General features: G+C 50.3%; 6 protein-coding genes across 6 annotated transcripts; 3 read left to right on the top strand and 3 right to left on the bottom strand.

The window, feature by feature from the left end:
- Positions 1-163: 163 nt before the first annotated feature.
- On the top strand, positions 164-2,260 carry CC77DRAFT_1027779 (hypothetical protein; the record flags this gene model as incomplete). The annotated part of the gene is made up of 2 exons (XM_018526391.1): positions 164-614; positions 672-2,260. The coding sequence occupies 2 exons, from the start codon at positions 164-166 to the stop codon at positions 2,258-2,260; spliced, it is 2,040 nt and encodes a 679-aa protein (XP_018390568.1).
- Positions 2,261-2,919: 659 nt separating this feature from the next.
- Positions 2,920-5,678, bottom strand: CC77DRAFT_926873 (FAD-linked oxidoreductase; the record flags this gene model as incomplete). The annotated part of the gene is made up of 3 exons (XM_018533956.1): positions 2,920-3,797; positions 4,494-5,179; positions 5,242-5,678. The coding sequence occupies 3 exons, from the start codon at positions 5,676-5,678 to the stop codon at positions 2,920-2,922; spliced, it is 2,001 nt and encodes a 666-aa protein (XP_018390569.1).
- A 610-nt stretch (positions 5,679-6,288) lies between these two features.
- CC77DRAFT_304132 (hypothetical protein) lies at positions 6,289-7,916 on the bottom strand. Its single transcript, XM_018531152.1, has 2 exons — positions 7,337-7,916; positions 6,289-7,288 (listed from the first exon to the last, which is right to left on the bottom strand). The coding sequence occupies exons 1-2, from the start codon at positions 7,471-7,473 to the stop codon at positions 6,511-6,513; spliced, it is 915 nt and encodes a 304-aa protein (XP_018390570.1). The 5' UTR covers positions 7,474-7,916; the 3' UTR covers positions 6,289-6,510.
- A 78-nt stretch (positions 7,917-7,994) lies between these two features.
- Positions 7,995-9,565, top strand: CC77DRAFT_304340 (nucleotide-binding domain-containing protein). The gene is made up of 2 exons (XM_018531153.1): positions 7,995-8,361; positions 8,430-9,565. Exons 1-2 carry the CDS (start codon positions 8,152-8,154, stop codon positions 9,537-9,539), a joined length of 1,320 nt encoding a protein of 439 aa, XP_018390571.1. The 5' UTR covers positions 7,995-8,151; the 3' UTR covers positions 9,540-9,565.
- Positions 9,566-9,591: 26 nt separating this feature from the next.
- On the bottom strand, positions 9,592-11,842 carry CC77DRAFT_1056951 (hypothetical protein; the record flags this gene model as incomplete). Its single annotated transcript, XM_018527963.1, has 7 exons — positions 9,592-10,100; positions 10,150-10,330; positions 10,390-10,423; positions 10,483-10,555; positions 10,605-10,878; positions 10,924-11,465; positions 11,515-11,842. 7 exons carry the CDS (start codon positions 11,840-11,842, stop codon positions 9,592-9,594), a joined length of 1,941 nt encoding a protein of 646 aa, XP_018390572.1.
- Positions 11,843-13,169: 1,327 nt separating this feature from the next.
- CC77DRAFT_926720 (delta-1-pyrroline-5-carboxylate dehydrogenase 1) lies at positions 13,170-14,962 on the top strand (the record flags this gene model as incomplete). The annotated part of the gene is made up of 2 exons (XM_018533950.1): positions 13,170-14,739; positions 14,790-14,962. 2 exons carry the CDS (start codon positions 13,170-13,172, stop codon positions 14,960-14,962), a joined length of 1,743 nt encoding a protein of 580 aa, XP_018390573.1.
- Between the last annotated feature and the right edge of the window lie 133 nt (positions 14,963-15,095).

The following is a 15,095-nucleotide window of genomic DNA, read 5'->3' on the forward strand; positions in this document are numbered from 1 at the left end:
GGTCACCCCACGACCACCCGATCACGCCTTGCGCCACCTCTCCAGGTCTACCTAACGGTCAGCACTTCGAGACGTAACGACAAAGCCTAATCACCCATCTCCGCTCACTCCTTATTGTCTACATTTCCTTACCAGGTACCGTCCTGTATACCCCTCCTTCATCATGAGTCTTGCTATTCCTCTCCCTAGCCACGGCTACATGGTTGAGACCCACCCTTATGCCGCTCCCCTTTCTTCCTCTGCTTCCTCTTCCACCTCATCAGTATTCTCAGACGCTGCGTCACAAGCGTCCAGCGCAAGCTCCACATCGTCTCACTCAAACTGGGACTCAGAAGAATGGAGTCGCAACCAAGTAGCACCGCCGACCTCGGTCGACCCTGCAAGCTTGTCAGCTTTCCAGCCCATCAGCCGAGTTAGCACATATCCTCAGTATCAATCTGCAGTATGCCGGGAGCCCGCACAGGAGAGGTTACCTTCCCTGCGCACCGAGCTTCTGGCCCCACTGGAGCAACGACAGAATCCTCGTCGATCGTCGGCAGCTGTAAACCAAAAGGCTCCACCCCAATTGGTACGGCAATCCGATCGAAAGGTCAACTTCGTCGATTGCCTCGTCGGTTAGTACACGCTTTACCCCTGGACCATGGTTCCCCCGCTGATTCACCCTTCTTAAGATTCTGCCACCCAGATGGTTGAGGTTATCTGGCAACTTTCTGAGCCCAAGAGCCGCTGTGAGAATGCCTCTGGACGCGGAGTACTTCCCCTCCGCATGTTCATTCAGGAGACACTTCGTCGCTCTCGCACAAGCTACTCTACGCTCCAAGTTGCCTTGTACTACTTGATCCTGATCAAGCCTCATCTGCCTAAGCATGACTTCACCATGTCTCAGCCTGAAGATGCATCCCTTCGTGCGCTGCAGTGTGGTCGTCGCATGTTCCTTGCTGCGCTCATTCTCGCCTCAAAGTATCTGCAGGACCGCAACTACTCGGCTCGCGCATGGAGTAAGATCTCTGGCCTCAAGGTCTGTGAGATCAACACCAACGAGATGGCTTTCCTCGAGGCTGTCAACTGGAAACTTCACATTGTTGACTCGGTATGGGAGAAGTGGCAAGAAGTTGTCTTGAGGCACACTCCTACTCTTCCACCGCCATCACCTGGCGCTCCCATTCCCAACACTTGGAAAGACGTCATCCCTGTCTTGACGCCTGAGTTGGACATCATTCAAGTGACTCGCAAGGCACCCAACACTCCTGTGCGTCCTCCTCTGAGACCACAGCTGAACGCGTCGCCTTACCGCACTCCGTCGCTCGATGGTTACGGATCCCAGGAGAACACACCAACTCCGTCGCGCTACCAAGTGCCTCGCTTCTTGGAGCCGAAGCCTGATCTTCCTCACACTCCATCGCTGCCATCACTGGCTCGTTTGGGTCCTTTGCCGACACCGTCTTTGACGCCGCAATCCATTACCAGCAACACTCCTGCAGCGAGTGCCATGGCTTTTGGATCATCGCGACGCACATCGATGTGCTCGGCAATGCAACAGGCACAGTGCTCGTCATTGGCGCGCACCTGTGTCGACCAGTTCAACCCAAGCGTCAGGAATGGACTAGAAGCGTATCACTTCCCAACCCGACGACCTTCCCTGGCTCCCTCCAACTCATCCCTATCATCCTCTCCAGAGTCAATGGTCTCGGACAACTCACGCACTTCTCGTGCTTCGTCAATCTCGTCGGTCTCATCTGCTGGCTGGGCGCCAACTCAAAATCAGGCCAACTTGGCTCGATTGGCGACCTGTCGCAGCGCGAGGCTTCCGTACCCCGTATTGTCGAAGTGCAAGGAGCAATACGAGTATGCTCCAAGCGAGGCCATGTCCTCACCTGATCTGGACAGCTTCCATATCGATGATTCGGATTCTTCGCCAGGCAAGGTTGAGAGCCCTGCGTTTGTCGCTCCTGCGAGTCGTAAGCGTGGAAGGTCTTCAGTCGACCTCCAGCAGAACGTGCGTCACTTGCTTCACAGCACTCGCTCCGCATTCGACCTCCGTGCTCAGAAGCCTGTGCTCCCTGACAGATCAGTGTCACACTCATTCGCCTTCTCATCGCGCAGTGAACCCAAAGGGCTGCAGTCCCCCAAGAACACTGTTCCGTACTGCTCGCGTCTTCCTATCCAGAAAGACTTTGGCAAGAAGAGATCGTGCTGCAGTACTGAGGTTGCACAAGCCTTCCGGCCACAAGGTCCAGGCATGTGGGCTGGCATCCTCTAGACATGACAACATCGTCTACACAATATCGAAAGCCCAAAGAAGGCTTAGCAACAAAGAAGGAGAAGGAAGTATCAACGCATTTATTCACTGTTCGTATTTTACACACAGTCACACACTCTACACACCCGTGTATATTTTCCTTCTCAACCTCCGAACCAGCCATGTGTGTATTCTCCTTTTGGGCGTCTCAACAGATCTCATTTGCTACTTCAGCTCCGGTATACCTATTTGGGTTACTTTTGGCGTTTCAACTTCACTACCAACTTGGCGTTATATCTATTCACGGAAAGCTCGGTTATGAGCGAAAGGTGGGGGAAATACCTTGATTGCAGTCGGATGCATTAGCATGGGTTCAACGGAATAAGGCGTAGTTTGTGTCCGCACGCACATGCGCCCCTTTGGTTGGTTTGGATGTACGTTTACGCTGCGGTGGGTAAGGTTATATCCAGTGAGTAGGTAGTGAGTAGTAAGCAGATGTTGATGATTCTAATACCTCACTTGTTGCTTGTTGTGTATGCCATGGTGATGTAAAGGTCGTGTTGATTTTCTACGACGAAGTTCCCCTTACTATGGATGGTTGAACTGACTGTGTATAGGCACTCGCGCGTCTGCTGTCACATTCGGTCCGTCTATCTCGACTTGTGATTGCCAGGACCAACCTAAATTTTCCTAGTATCATTGACATGCACCTCCTCCCCTTCCCCGACCTTGCCCATCGCTCTAGCAACTGTAACACTCTCCCTTAATGCTCTTCCTAGAACGCCTCTTACCCCACCTTCCTCCAGCACCATCACCCCCGCAATCGTACAGCCCTCCGGACTTGTCCCCATATCCCTCAATTCTCCCGGCTGTATCCCACTCTGAAGCATCTCCGCACTGCCTCTCATACTCTGGTAGATCTGGTCCTGAGCTATCTTACGAGGTACCCCCACAGCCACAGCGGCGTCGATGAGGCTGTCAACTATGATGGCCCAGAATGCGGGCGTGGAGCCGCTGACAGCTGTGGTAGCGGGCATAAGACTGGGCGGAATAGGAAGTGATTTACCAATCTGAGAGAATATGGCTGTTGCTAGCGCTGAGTATTGGGCTGGGAAAGAGGGCGAGGGATGGTGTTCGATGGCTGTTAGCGATTGAGAGACGAGCGCTGCTACATTTGGGAGTGTACGCAGAACCCACGTCTTTTCTTCGTCGTCTTTGGCTTCTGGGTCGGCGCCAACGAGTGATTCCAGTGCAGAGCGTGACCAGCCTGCTACGATACTGATTAAGAGTTTTCCCTGCAATGCCTCTTTGACACCCTCTTCTTGTAATGTTGCTTCGACTTGTGAAGGGTCGACACCGAGGATTATGACCTCTGAAGTTTTGATGGCGGTTATATTGTCTTTCCTGAAGATACGGACATTTTGATGCTGAGAAAAGAGATCTTGAAGTCGCCTTTCTGAACTCTCACTTTGGACGCAGGCGACAAATTGAGTGATGCCACGGAGAGAGTCCGGAGAGGCGTTGATGAGACTTTTCAGGATAGGTGTACCGAGATTACCTACAGTAAAAGATGTTTAGCACAATCTTTCCTATTTCTGTTTGCTTTTGGGACAACTCACCGCATCCCAGTATACAGAGAGTTAGGTCTGACATGGTAACTTCCTAGTGTGCTGATATCTTGGGTACTTCTTGCCAAAACTCGGGAAAGGAGAACTTTAGGACTTGTAATGAACCGAGGTGAACAATTTCTTCGTATGATCAAAGATCTTGTGCGAGGATATTGAATGCCAACAGAGCCTTATTTGACGATCCTCCAAAGGTCTGAATTTCGACTTGTGTAATGGTTCTCGGGAGGGAAACCGGTCCCCACTTTTCTTCACGCGACTATCAGCGGGGAAAGCGACTACGGAGGCCCACTTGTGCGCCTACGTCTCTTCTGCACCCAAACACAATCATGACGAAGATAACGCCCAAGTGCCGATAGTAGCCGCTGATTAACAAGTAGGGAGGTGCTATACTTGGTGGGATGACGACTCTAAAGCACGAATGACGGAAATTGCACCTTTTACAACAATGTATCCATTACATCAGTCTACTCCGTTAACATGTACTGCAACCTCACCGCCCTATGCCAGTTATGCCTAGAAGAACCTCCTCTTAACCTCCTTCCGTAACGCGGTAAACTCATCCTTAGTCCTCAACACAGCATCGCGGTTCTCTACTGCTCTACGAAGCAGATACCCCACACACTCACCCATACTACCCCAGGTCGTGCACTTCAATACTTCAGGCGCCTTACCACTCTCGCTCTTCTCGGCCAGCAAAGAGAAGCTGACTTCATCGGACATGCCGTGAAGCTGTCCGTATGCGACAGGCACAGTTGGTAGACCAGCTTCCAAGCGCTGACGGTAAAGTCTATGGGCTGAGAGTACACTTTCGCGGTTGTGAGAGGCGAGAAATAGATTCACAGAGGGAAACGGGCGTGCAGAGGGTCCGGAAGCACCGAATATACCGATTTGCTGACGAAGAGCACCCTGAGCTATGGTGTTGTAGGCGTTGTCCGTATCTTCTTTGGTGTCGTGGATCAGCGAACGGTTATCGGAGAGAATGTATGCGCCTCGAACGAGCTTAAGACCAAGTGTGAAGCCATCTCTCTCTGCCTCGGCCATGTGGTATGCGAGTACGTCCGAGGTGTCTTTGAGGTAGGCCTGGTAGGTGTTGTAAATGACGGCTTTGCCATCGCGGTTGAACTTTCGCATTAGCTCAAGACTTGTACGAGCGATGCCTTTCTGCCAGTGCTGAGACTCTGCGTCGACGATGATCTGGACATTGCGCTCTTTGCACTTAGTTGCAATCTCGTCTAGGGCGTCAAGCATCTGTTGGGGTGGCAGTTCGCCTCTGCTGAATGCCATTGAGACTGCGGGGCCACCTCCCGTTGTTCTGCAGTAGTGTCAGTAATGATGTATTTTCTTCCTTTGATCCTTTCTTGCTGTGACACATACTTTAGAGCCAGGATATCTCCCTCCGAGATGAGATCAAGAGTTCTCAACGTGCCCGCCCTCCACGCCTCGATATCCGTATCATGTGCTGCGACAGCCTTTGCATCAACGAACTTGTCTGAGGTATGATGATTTGCAGATTCATTCTTGTGATCAAATACCATTTCCTTCGCGTACGTCAATATCACTCCTTTGAACCCCAGATCTTTCAGCTGCTTCACACACGCTCGTGTCTCTTGTTCTGTTTCTCCTGCGCAAAATTGGTTGTATAGCGTTCTCTTTAGAAGAGCTTTCAAAGCGGGATTTCGGTCCACATTGAAGAGGAGGCTTCGGTTTGGTTTGGCAAAGAAAGATAAAAGCTTCAGTGATGGTATTAAGAGAAACTTGTTAGATGATACTGTGGCAATGAAAAGTGACCGCAGCAACATGTGTGTTGGCATCGCTGATAGCGGATGTTGTGCAAGCGATTGTTGGGGCGTCTGTACGGTCGGTGTTTTGATCCGTGGAAGCGCGGTCGTAGAATTGAACCGGACCTCGAATGTGTTGAAGCCATTAACGAGGCCTTTCCTGCTGGTTGCACAACGAAGCGTTGACCTAGTGAGCCGTTGCTGTAGCATCATGACTTCAGTGTGTGATGTTGAGACGAGAGAGTCGAGCAGAGACAGAATAGTACTACAAGGTACTCATCTGATAAGTGTAGAGCGTTTCTTCAATTCCGCCTCTTCATCACGTACTCTTATCTCAATCTATGTATTACCTAGTGCATGACCCCGCTCGACGTCTCGAACGTGGGGCATTGCTATACTCGTGACTATCGCGTCAATGACCGTCACTCGGACGTGCAGCCGGATCGCGTGGGAAGCCCGGATATGGTTGGTACACTATTGGCAGAATGTAAGAGGCGAAGTGATAAGCATTTCAAGGCCAATGATACAAATGAGCGAAAGCGTAATGCTTCTGCAGGTTGGCTAAAGCGGGGTCGATTGATGATGCGGCTTGGATCGGGTTATGCAGGTGACGATATCGGCCTTATAGCGGACCTCATCTTTACGCAAAGCACACTTGAACATTGAGAGGGCCGAGCGGGCCGTTCATACTTCGTTCGAGGCAGAATGAATAGTATAGACAATACAGTACCGCAAAGCCCCAACATCTTGGCGATTCGCTGCCAGATTGGTCTGCCATCGAGACTATCGAGAGGTTTTTCACAATCGAAACCAGGATGACGCAGTGGGATTACCTTATCCATCAAGAACGCATATTCCAACTTGATTAAGGAGAGTCGCTACTTCTTACCTGCTCATGAAAGCAATCCCTCAGCCAAGTGTTCATCACCATACCGATTCCAAAAGCTGGAATGATTCTTGCACATCTTATCGCCGTCGTTGGTAACAAGGCGCTTTTTATTCTCTGCGTCCGCTCCGCATTGCTGCCTTCTGGGCTGGTGTAGAAGTCCAAGCCCAGTAGATGTAGAGGAGTTGCCACTACCTGGGAGAGAACTGGCGTAAAGATTTGTATTGCGGCGTTCTTAGTCGAAGGATCTGGAATAAGAGGATCTGGTGCTGATACAGCTGAACTCAGCATTGGCGGTAGACTGATGGATCCGAATATGGTGATGGCGTCGCGGAAGAGAAAAGTTGCGGCGACGGTTCGTGAAGAACTAGTTGCTCGCGCTGGGTAGGTGGACCGTGTAGGTGAAGCCACTGGTCTCGTGTTTCCCACCATCTTGCTGAACTTAACTTGCTCTACGGATCTACCATATGTTTGGACGAAGCGTACATCTTTCCATACTCCTAGAGGTACGTTGACAAGACACGTTGAAATGAACGTGATAGAACTGATGAGTATTCGATCCGCTCCCGCTGTAATTGCGGTGCCTATGCTCTCAACTGTGTTGGCGGTGGTATATGTGGCTGCATAGAGCGTCCACATGTAGAGGAAAGGCTTTGTTGCGAAGAGTAGCCGTGGCCGTCGGACTGAGTTGAGGATGTTGGTTCTCAGGGTAGATAGCAGATGCTGATTAGCTGGGGCGGCATTCTCAACTACGGAACTGGAGTACTGTTAAAAGATGAAGTTCAGAACATGAATCACGACTTACCGGTCAATGACTGTTAAGATAGGACTGATCACTGTTGCGGAAATGGTCGCAGCGGCGACGTCTCCAGCCAAAACAGCTGCCAGTACCTGTCCTTTCCCCCAGGTATTCTTCTCACTCTGCATAAGCTGCTGCGACATTGTGTAGTGTTGTGTGAGTCGTTCGCCTTGCGTGATGCTCACTACACGCGCAAACGCATAGGACCCATATGTACCAATTTACGCATCCGTACACCAAGTTGATTCGACAATATTTAGATCAGTACCCATAGCATTAGGCCCCAAGGTCTTGTCGTCTAGTCGCTGTCGTCTCGCAATGCATCCGACAACTAGATCTCTCTAGGCCATGTAAGCGTGACCGGGCGACATCGGTCGGACTGAACATTACGGTTGTCTTCGCACACCGCGAAGCCAACGGATAGACTCTCGTCATCGTCCATAAAAGGGAAAAATGTACGGTCGGATACCTACGTAGTTTTGCTGTTGTGTCATGTCGGGAGGCCATCCGATCGTGCAGGAAAGCGCGACGCGTTATGCGGGTCGATCTTATCGATAACACTAGCGTTCATTAAGATCAGGGGGCTGGGATCACGACAGGACGATAACGCTCACAACATCTGCGGGGTTTGACAATACGTGCAGTAACGGTCTCGTCCCCGTATTGACAGTATGATGGGGCCTCTGCCGATAGTTCCGTCTGATGATCAGACTTGGCATACGCGTCGCATGAGTAGACAAGCGTATGCAGAACATGTAACATAACCCTCTGAGGTCTCTGTATTTGCAGCCAAACCTTGATTCTCTTATTGTCTTATTACCATGAACGTCTCAAAAAGCGATCCCATAGCCATCGTTGGCGGTGGAGCATTCGGTCTCTCCACAGCTCTCGAGCTCTCAACTAAAGGCTACACAAACATCACGGTCTTCGAGAAAGACGAGGAGATTCCGTCACGATGGTCCGCTGCGAATGATCTGAACAAGATCATGCGAGCGGAATACGAAGATGACTTCTATACAAACTTGGCGGTCGTAAGTTTCCTGGATGACCCAAGCGTTGCCGTGAGAGGATGGTGTGCCAATAACTGACGAACCAAAAGGAAGCGACCCACGCCTGGCAAACTCCTCTATATGCGCCTTACTTCCACCGTGTCGGCTTTTTGAACTGCGTTTCAGGTGCCGCACCACAGAAAGCAGTGGACACAATGCGCAAGTTCCAAGCAGCTGCTGATAAACATCCGGAGATGAAGCCTTTCCTCCATTCTATCTCAGGAGCTGAACAAGTACGCAATATAGCTGGGGCATGGCAGTTCACTGGAGAGATGCCTGGTTGGAAAGGGTACTTCTGCAAATACAACGGCTACGTACATTCCGCCAACGCGTTGAGGGGGATATATCGCGAAGCAGTGAAGGCTGGTGTCAGGTTTTTCTTGGGAGAGAAAGCTGGTGCAATAGAGAAGATCGTCTACGAAGGCTCAGGAAAGAGCAGGAAGAGTATCGGTATTCAAACCAAAGCCGGCCGATTTCACCCTGCGAAGCTAGTCATCGTTACCGTTGGCGCTGCAGCACATAAGATTGTCCCCGAACTTGGTACCGAAGTGTCTGCCAAATCTTGGTCTGTTGCACACGTCCGCCTCACTGATGACGAAACCGCAGCACTGCGCGGCATCCCCGTTACATACGCTCGTGATCTCGGCTTCTTCTTCGAACCAGACCCAAAGACGAACCTCCTAAAGCTGTGTCCAATGGGTGGTGGCTATATCAATACCAATCCTACCACTGGAGTTTCTGAAGCGCCTGAAGGACTTATGCGCTTTGTGCCCAAAGAAGACGAAAGGAAGATGCGCGAGCTGCTTCGCCAAACGCTGCCCTATCTTGCCGATCGACCGCTGGTAAAGAAGTTTATATGTTGGTTTGCGGATACGGCGGACTCTGATTTCATCGTCGACTACGTACCCGAGACCTGCTCTTCGGTCATGTTGCTCTCAGGCGACTCTGGCCATGGTTTCAAAATGTTCCCGATAGTCGGAAGGTGGGTGCACAGCTTACTAAACTCGCCCGACAGGACACAAAGCATCTCAAGATGGCGTTGGAGAATACCAAAGCAGAAGGCGCAGGGAGAGAGCTTTGATGATGATGTGAGCTGGAGGGTAGGAGATGTTAGAGAGATCCTCGAAGTACAAGAAGAAGCGGCCAAGTCCAAATTGTAGAGTTTCTCGCGTATAACCTGCTCAACAAGCCTTGTATCACTCTTGTTACATTTCATTGTATACTCGAATCAAGGATCTGGTAGTTGTCTAAAGTCGCGAACGATAGCCAATCCGTTCCCTCAATATCCATAGACTCAGCCACAGCCAGAATCTGCTCAGCCGTCAAATCATCACCAAATCCACTCCCCTCATCACTTACCCCTGTATAGGGAGGTGGCAGTGTGTCCTCTGAATTCAGTAACCCAGCTGTAGATTGATATCCTTCAGGAAAGGAGAGTGGGTGTTGCATGCTTGGGCCCGAGCCGATCGTGTTTGGTGACGCAGTGGGTGGCTGTTCCCTGTTCTCGAAGTACTCCGCTAACATTTCTTCAAGTTTGTGGAGCTCCACGTTTCTAAATGCCGCGATTCGGTTGCCACTAGATACTATAGTTTTCATAAAGCCGTAAGCTTTATCCAAATGACCTGTTTGGTTGTCCATCAAGCTGAAGTCAACAAAACGGGTTAGGATGAGGACCATAGTCGATACAAAGAGTGCGTCAAGATCCCATGGGAGGAACGTCTCTGTAATGTAGTCAGTACGGGAGAAGTCTATATGGCTAGACTCTCGTACCAAGTAATCCTTGATCTTGCAGGCTTTCTAGAATATTCAAGATTTTCTGTGAGGCTTCAAGTGATATGTGCAGTAGATGCCGTATTTTGCGTGATGAGACCAACGGTCGCACTTCTTTTGGTGACTCAAAGACTTTCTTCAAGCAGCAGAAAAGCAATGGCCTCGTCACAACAACAATGGTCTAAATATTTGTCAGACTGGTTCTGCGTTCTACAAGGCTTGGGTCTTGCCTGGTAATACGACAAATGTAGATGTGCCGGCATCCTCGAGATGCCTCCGAAGCGTTCGTCAGCATGTAGAGGAAATGATTGTCGGAGCTCTTCCGCCAATGACCCAAGATCGTCCAAAACAGCCTTGATGCTTAGGACAAACTTCTTGCGCAGGCGACCTTTCGAGCCATACACAGCTAGGCATCCAAGTCAGTCATCGCTTTTACGAGAGGTTACATCACGTACTTTTAGCTATCTCAGCATGTATACGTGCAAGTCTGATTTGCATATTCAACGCTGCAGCTCGCTGAGCGGAGCCTACGAAGTCTGGGGGCTGGCAGGATATATCGTCGTCTTGGATTGATTGAGGCAGCCCCATCAAAGACGTCATTTGGCGATCGAGGATGTAAACTGTCCACCAAATTCGGCGGCATCGCTGGACAAGAGGTTCGCCCAAGTTTTCAACTGGCATATCTGTATGCATCCCTTGGATCATTGAGATGCGCATAGCTTGACCGATCTAACCAACGTCAGCTAATGTGTAAACATGGGGATGGTTGCATACTGTTACGTGCGCTGCATTTCTTGAATCCAAGGCTTGCAAGTACAGCGCTATACAGCAAAGTATTTCGACCGCCGTCACAGGCTCGCGGCATAACCGGTTGGTATCTGGGAGTAGCTGAAGGGCTTGTACAAAGAAGTCCGCACCTGGTGGCCGTGGTGCATTTCCTTTTGCTTGGATAAATGTCTTTCCAAAAGCCAATATTATAAGGAAATGTATGTACCACATACTCTCTTTCCATGCACCGGTCTCAGAATTCGAATAGAACGCGTGCATGTTCGCCATGAATTCATCCTCGTCGAAAAGATGTACAAGCTGAGCGCAATGGAATTTCACAGCATTGATCAGGAAAATGGCGTAGTCGATACTGGGAATAACCGGAGAAGTGGAATCTGGAAGGCTGCGAGTACCATCCCAGGGCAGATCATATGCTGAGCCATCAAACAACAAGTCGGCACTTGGAAGAGGTGATTTTCGAGTGTGCTCATGCACTAAATTGAGTATCTGTCCATGGAATGACCAGTTTGAGGAGGTACCAAGATAGACTGCGAACAAGATCAATCGAAACTCATCAACGGCGGCTGGCAAGCTTACAAGTTCGTCCAGAAGACGACCAGAATTTGAAGGACTCAATAAGTGGGTTGATTAAGTTCGATTCGTCAGGCTCAGGTCTATGCCCAGGCGAATTGTCTCTCGTACCCCCGATGCTAAATGGATTGACTTGCTGTCGGTCATGGTCCGGTTCTAGTGCGTCTATATCCTCTTCCTGCGCCGTTGCATCATCTGCCGTCGTTTGCACCCGAGATGCTATTGACGCATTGCCTTGGTTTTGCTCTAACCGGGCTACCTTTGCGCGGAGGTCAGAGAGATATCTAAGTAGCATCAGCATCCGCATCAACTTCTTCTCCCACGATTGGAACATGTCAAACTACCCTTGTGTTACTAGAACTTTGTTTTCTCGGTCATCGAAGATGCAAGTAAGGTTTCGTCTGCCACAGCTTGAGCACGGCTGCTGCCCTGAACATTTAATCTTTTGCCTCCTGCATCGCGAGCAACTGTTCGTAGTTGTTGTTAGTGCACTTTTCCAGCACAATGCGAGTTGCGTACGCGTTTGAGGATCGTTTTGTCACTTTACGATGATCGTTGGAGGTTGTCATCGCGTCTGCCGAGGCTCACTCATGAGAACCTCGCAACCTGGGAAGAATGGTGAAGCAATTCTGGCCGAGTGCTGTGCTCGATCGATATCAACAACGCGGAAGACGCGCCAGCGCGCATGCAGAAACCCCACGCTTGTGAGCCAGGGATGTCGAGGGCTGAGTTAGGATAGATACCGCTATGTGCGGGGGCCAATGGAGATCTGAGGTCATCGCACCAATTTGGTCTTCCTTCGCACATGGCTGCCATCTCTGCTCCACATCGAAGCCGCAGAAGACAGTATAAACGCTAAGCATTATTTCTCCATCTTTGTCTGACTGTGACATAATATTTCTAGTGCTCAGTCAAACTCTGAAATTGCATCTGGAGGTTGGGGTGCCTTGCTCGGTTCCCCTAGGTTATCGGGCTGAGAGGCTGGCTTAGCGTATCGCGCACGGAGACGTGCGACGGATGCGCTTCCGTCCCTCTTGCAGGACCACTCGTCATCAGGTGTCCTGAACACTGATTCAGGCCAAGGAGAATACTGCGAAACTGACTTGCTTGAGATGACAATTGTCTTTAGAAGAGCACTGTAGTCAAGGCATGAGAAGTGACATTCCTAGGACGAAATCCCCCAGCGCACTGAATGAGCTCGAAAACCAAGAATGCGCAGCAGCAAAAATTATTCTGGGAAACGCAAAGCATATTCTACAGAATGTATAGTAATCCTAACTGATGATCACAAGAAGGACGACCGTGTTCAGAGCCTTTCCCGGGTCATTGTCATCTGCTCTGGTGTTCGTTCTCCACTCGGACTGCCACGGGTGTGGTTATGCATCGGGAGGCCTCCCGATCAACTTCTGAGCTCATGCGAAGTTAGGTCCGGCGTGGTAAGCTTATCGGCCAACCAAAAACCACCATAACATATGTAGACGACGGGTATTCGCGGGCATGGGAGATGCAGCGATGTCGCTATGCGTCACGAGTGATGATCGGGTCGCGTTGCGGCTATTGACTCTCGCAGAGTGATCGATATAGAAAGCGTGGTTCAGCAACGGAGTGCCTATGTGCATCACCTACTCGCACCCCTCCCTACCCCGCTACCTTCTCTCAGAATGTCGAATATACGATCTCTAGTACGACTTTCACATACTAGAAAGCGACCTCTGATAAGTACGTCAAGATGCGCGTTGCTTCCTTGTCAACTTCGCACAAAAGCGACGGTACCGTTTCGGTTACCTGATGCCCGTAACGAGCCAAACCCCACATACGAGAGAGGTTCTCCAGAGCGAACGAAGCTGGAGGAGACTTTGAAGCGCATGAAGTCGCAGATTCCTATGCAAAGTGAGATTCATTTCAATGGCAAATCACAGCAAGTTCACAGCTCTTGGGATCAGCCATTACCAGCGGACCACAAGACGACCTTCACCAGCTATCCACTTACAACCAAAGAACAAGTATCGAAAGCTATCGATTCCGCCCTCAAAGCAAAGAAATCATGGGAAAATACACCTTTCGTTGATCGAGCGGCAATCTTCCTCAAAGCGGCCGAGCTGGTAGCAACTAAATACCGCTATGAACTGATTGCTGCAACCATGCTTGGCCAAGGCAAGAACATCTGGCAAGGCGAAGTAGATGCTGCTGCTGAGTTGGCAGACTTCTTCCGACTGAACTGCAACTACGCCACGGAAATTCTTGAGAAACAACCCGAGCGAGGCACAGACGGAATGTGGTCTCGTATGGACTACCGCCCAGTAGAAGGGTTCGTCTACGCCGTTTCACCGTTCAACTTTACTGCTATCGGCGGTAACCTCATCTCCGGCCCTGCTATCATGGGTAACGTGGTACTCTGGAAGCCGTCACCTTCAAACATCTACGCAAGCACCATCGTCTACAAGATCCTTCTTGAAGCTGGTCTACCACCGGATGTTATTCAGTTCGTACCTGGTGAGCCTGAGGAGATTAACGATGTCGTGCTCAACCACAGAGACTTCGCTGGGCTCAACTTCGTTGGCTCCTCAGATGTCTTCAGATCTCTCTGTGCTCGCATTGGTCAGGGTATTGGTAACAGCACATACCGCGAATTTCCGCGAATCGTCGGAGAGACTAGTGGCAAGAACTTTACTCTCCTTCATCCCACAGCGGATGTCCAATCTGCAGTGAAGCACGTTGTTCGTGCTTCGTTTGAGTATCAGGGTCAAAAGTGCTCGGCAACCTCTCGTCTGTATCTTCCAGAGTCGCGATCAAAGGAATTCATCGATACCCTGGTCGAAGACGTGAAGGGTATTACCCAAGGTAACCCACATGAGGATCTCGCAGCCTTTATGGGCCCGGTAATCCACCGTCGATCGTTCGAAAAGATCAAGGTTGTCATCGACGAGAGCAATCAGGACTCTTCACTCAAGCTTCTAGTCGGCGGTACCTACGATGATTCTGAAGGCTTCTACGTCAAGCCAACCGTCTACCTCGCAGATTCGCCAGACCACAAGCTCTTCAACTATGAGATCTTTGGCCCTGTACTCGCCATACATGTCTATCCGGATGCGGAGTGGAGTCAGATTCTGGAGAAAATTGACCAAGCTGGTGGTAATTTCGCACTAACAGGTGCCGTTTTTGCCAACTCCCGTACTGCCATACGAGAGGCGGAAGATGCCCTCCGCTATTCTGCTGGAAACTTCTACATCAGTAAGTGCTCAACGAATTATTACTTGCCGTAGTCGCTAACGAGTCATCAGACTGCAAGACTACCGCCGCGCTCATCGGTCAACAGAGCTTCGGTGGAAGTCGCGCAAGTGGTACAAACGATAAGGCTGGCTCTTCAAACCCCATGTTCCGCTTCGTTTCTCCACGTCAAATCAAGGAAGAGTTCTTTCCTGTCTTTGATTACCGGTATCCTTCGAACAATTGATTTGCATGTTATCGTTGAAGTCAGAGACTACAGCGAGCGTATGCGGGGCAAAGCTAATCAGCGTTTCGATCGGCATTTCCAGTATATGAAGATGATTCAGGGTGCGCAAAACCAGTCCGCAAAACGAATTTAT

Source organism: Alternaria alternata, assembly GCF_001642055.1.
Source record: "Alternaria alternata strain SRC1lrK2f unplaced genomic scaffold CC77scaffold_2, whole genome shotgun sequence".
Classification (NCBI taxonomy): Eukaryota; Fungi; Ascomycota; class Dothideomycetes; order Pleosporales; family Pleosporaceae; genus Alternaria; species Alternaria alternata.

Excerpts from the sequence above, each read along its gene's own strand:
- CC77DRAFT_304340 (XM_018531153.1), top strand. The coding sequence starts at position 8,152 with ATGAACGTCTCAAAAAGCGATCCCATAGCCATCGTTGGCGGTGGAGCA. Across the intron at positions 8,362-8,429 it reads TCTATACAAACTTGGCGGTC|GAAGCGACCCACGCCTGGCA; the intron begins GTAAGTTTCCTG and ends ACGAACCAAAAG.
- CC77DRAFT_304132 (XM_018531152.1), bottom strand. The coding sequence starts at position 7,473 with ATGTCGCAGCAGCTTATGCAGAGTGAGAAGAATACCTGGGGGAAAGGA. Across the intron at positions 7,289-7,336 it reads ATCTTAACAGTCATTGACCG|TTCCGTAGTTGAGAATGCCG; the intron begins GTAAGTCGTGAT and ends ACAGTACTCCAG.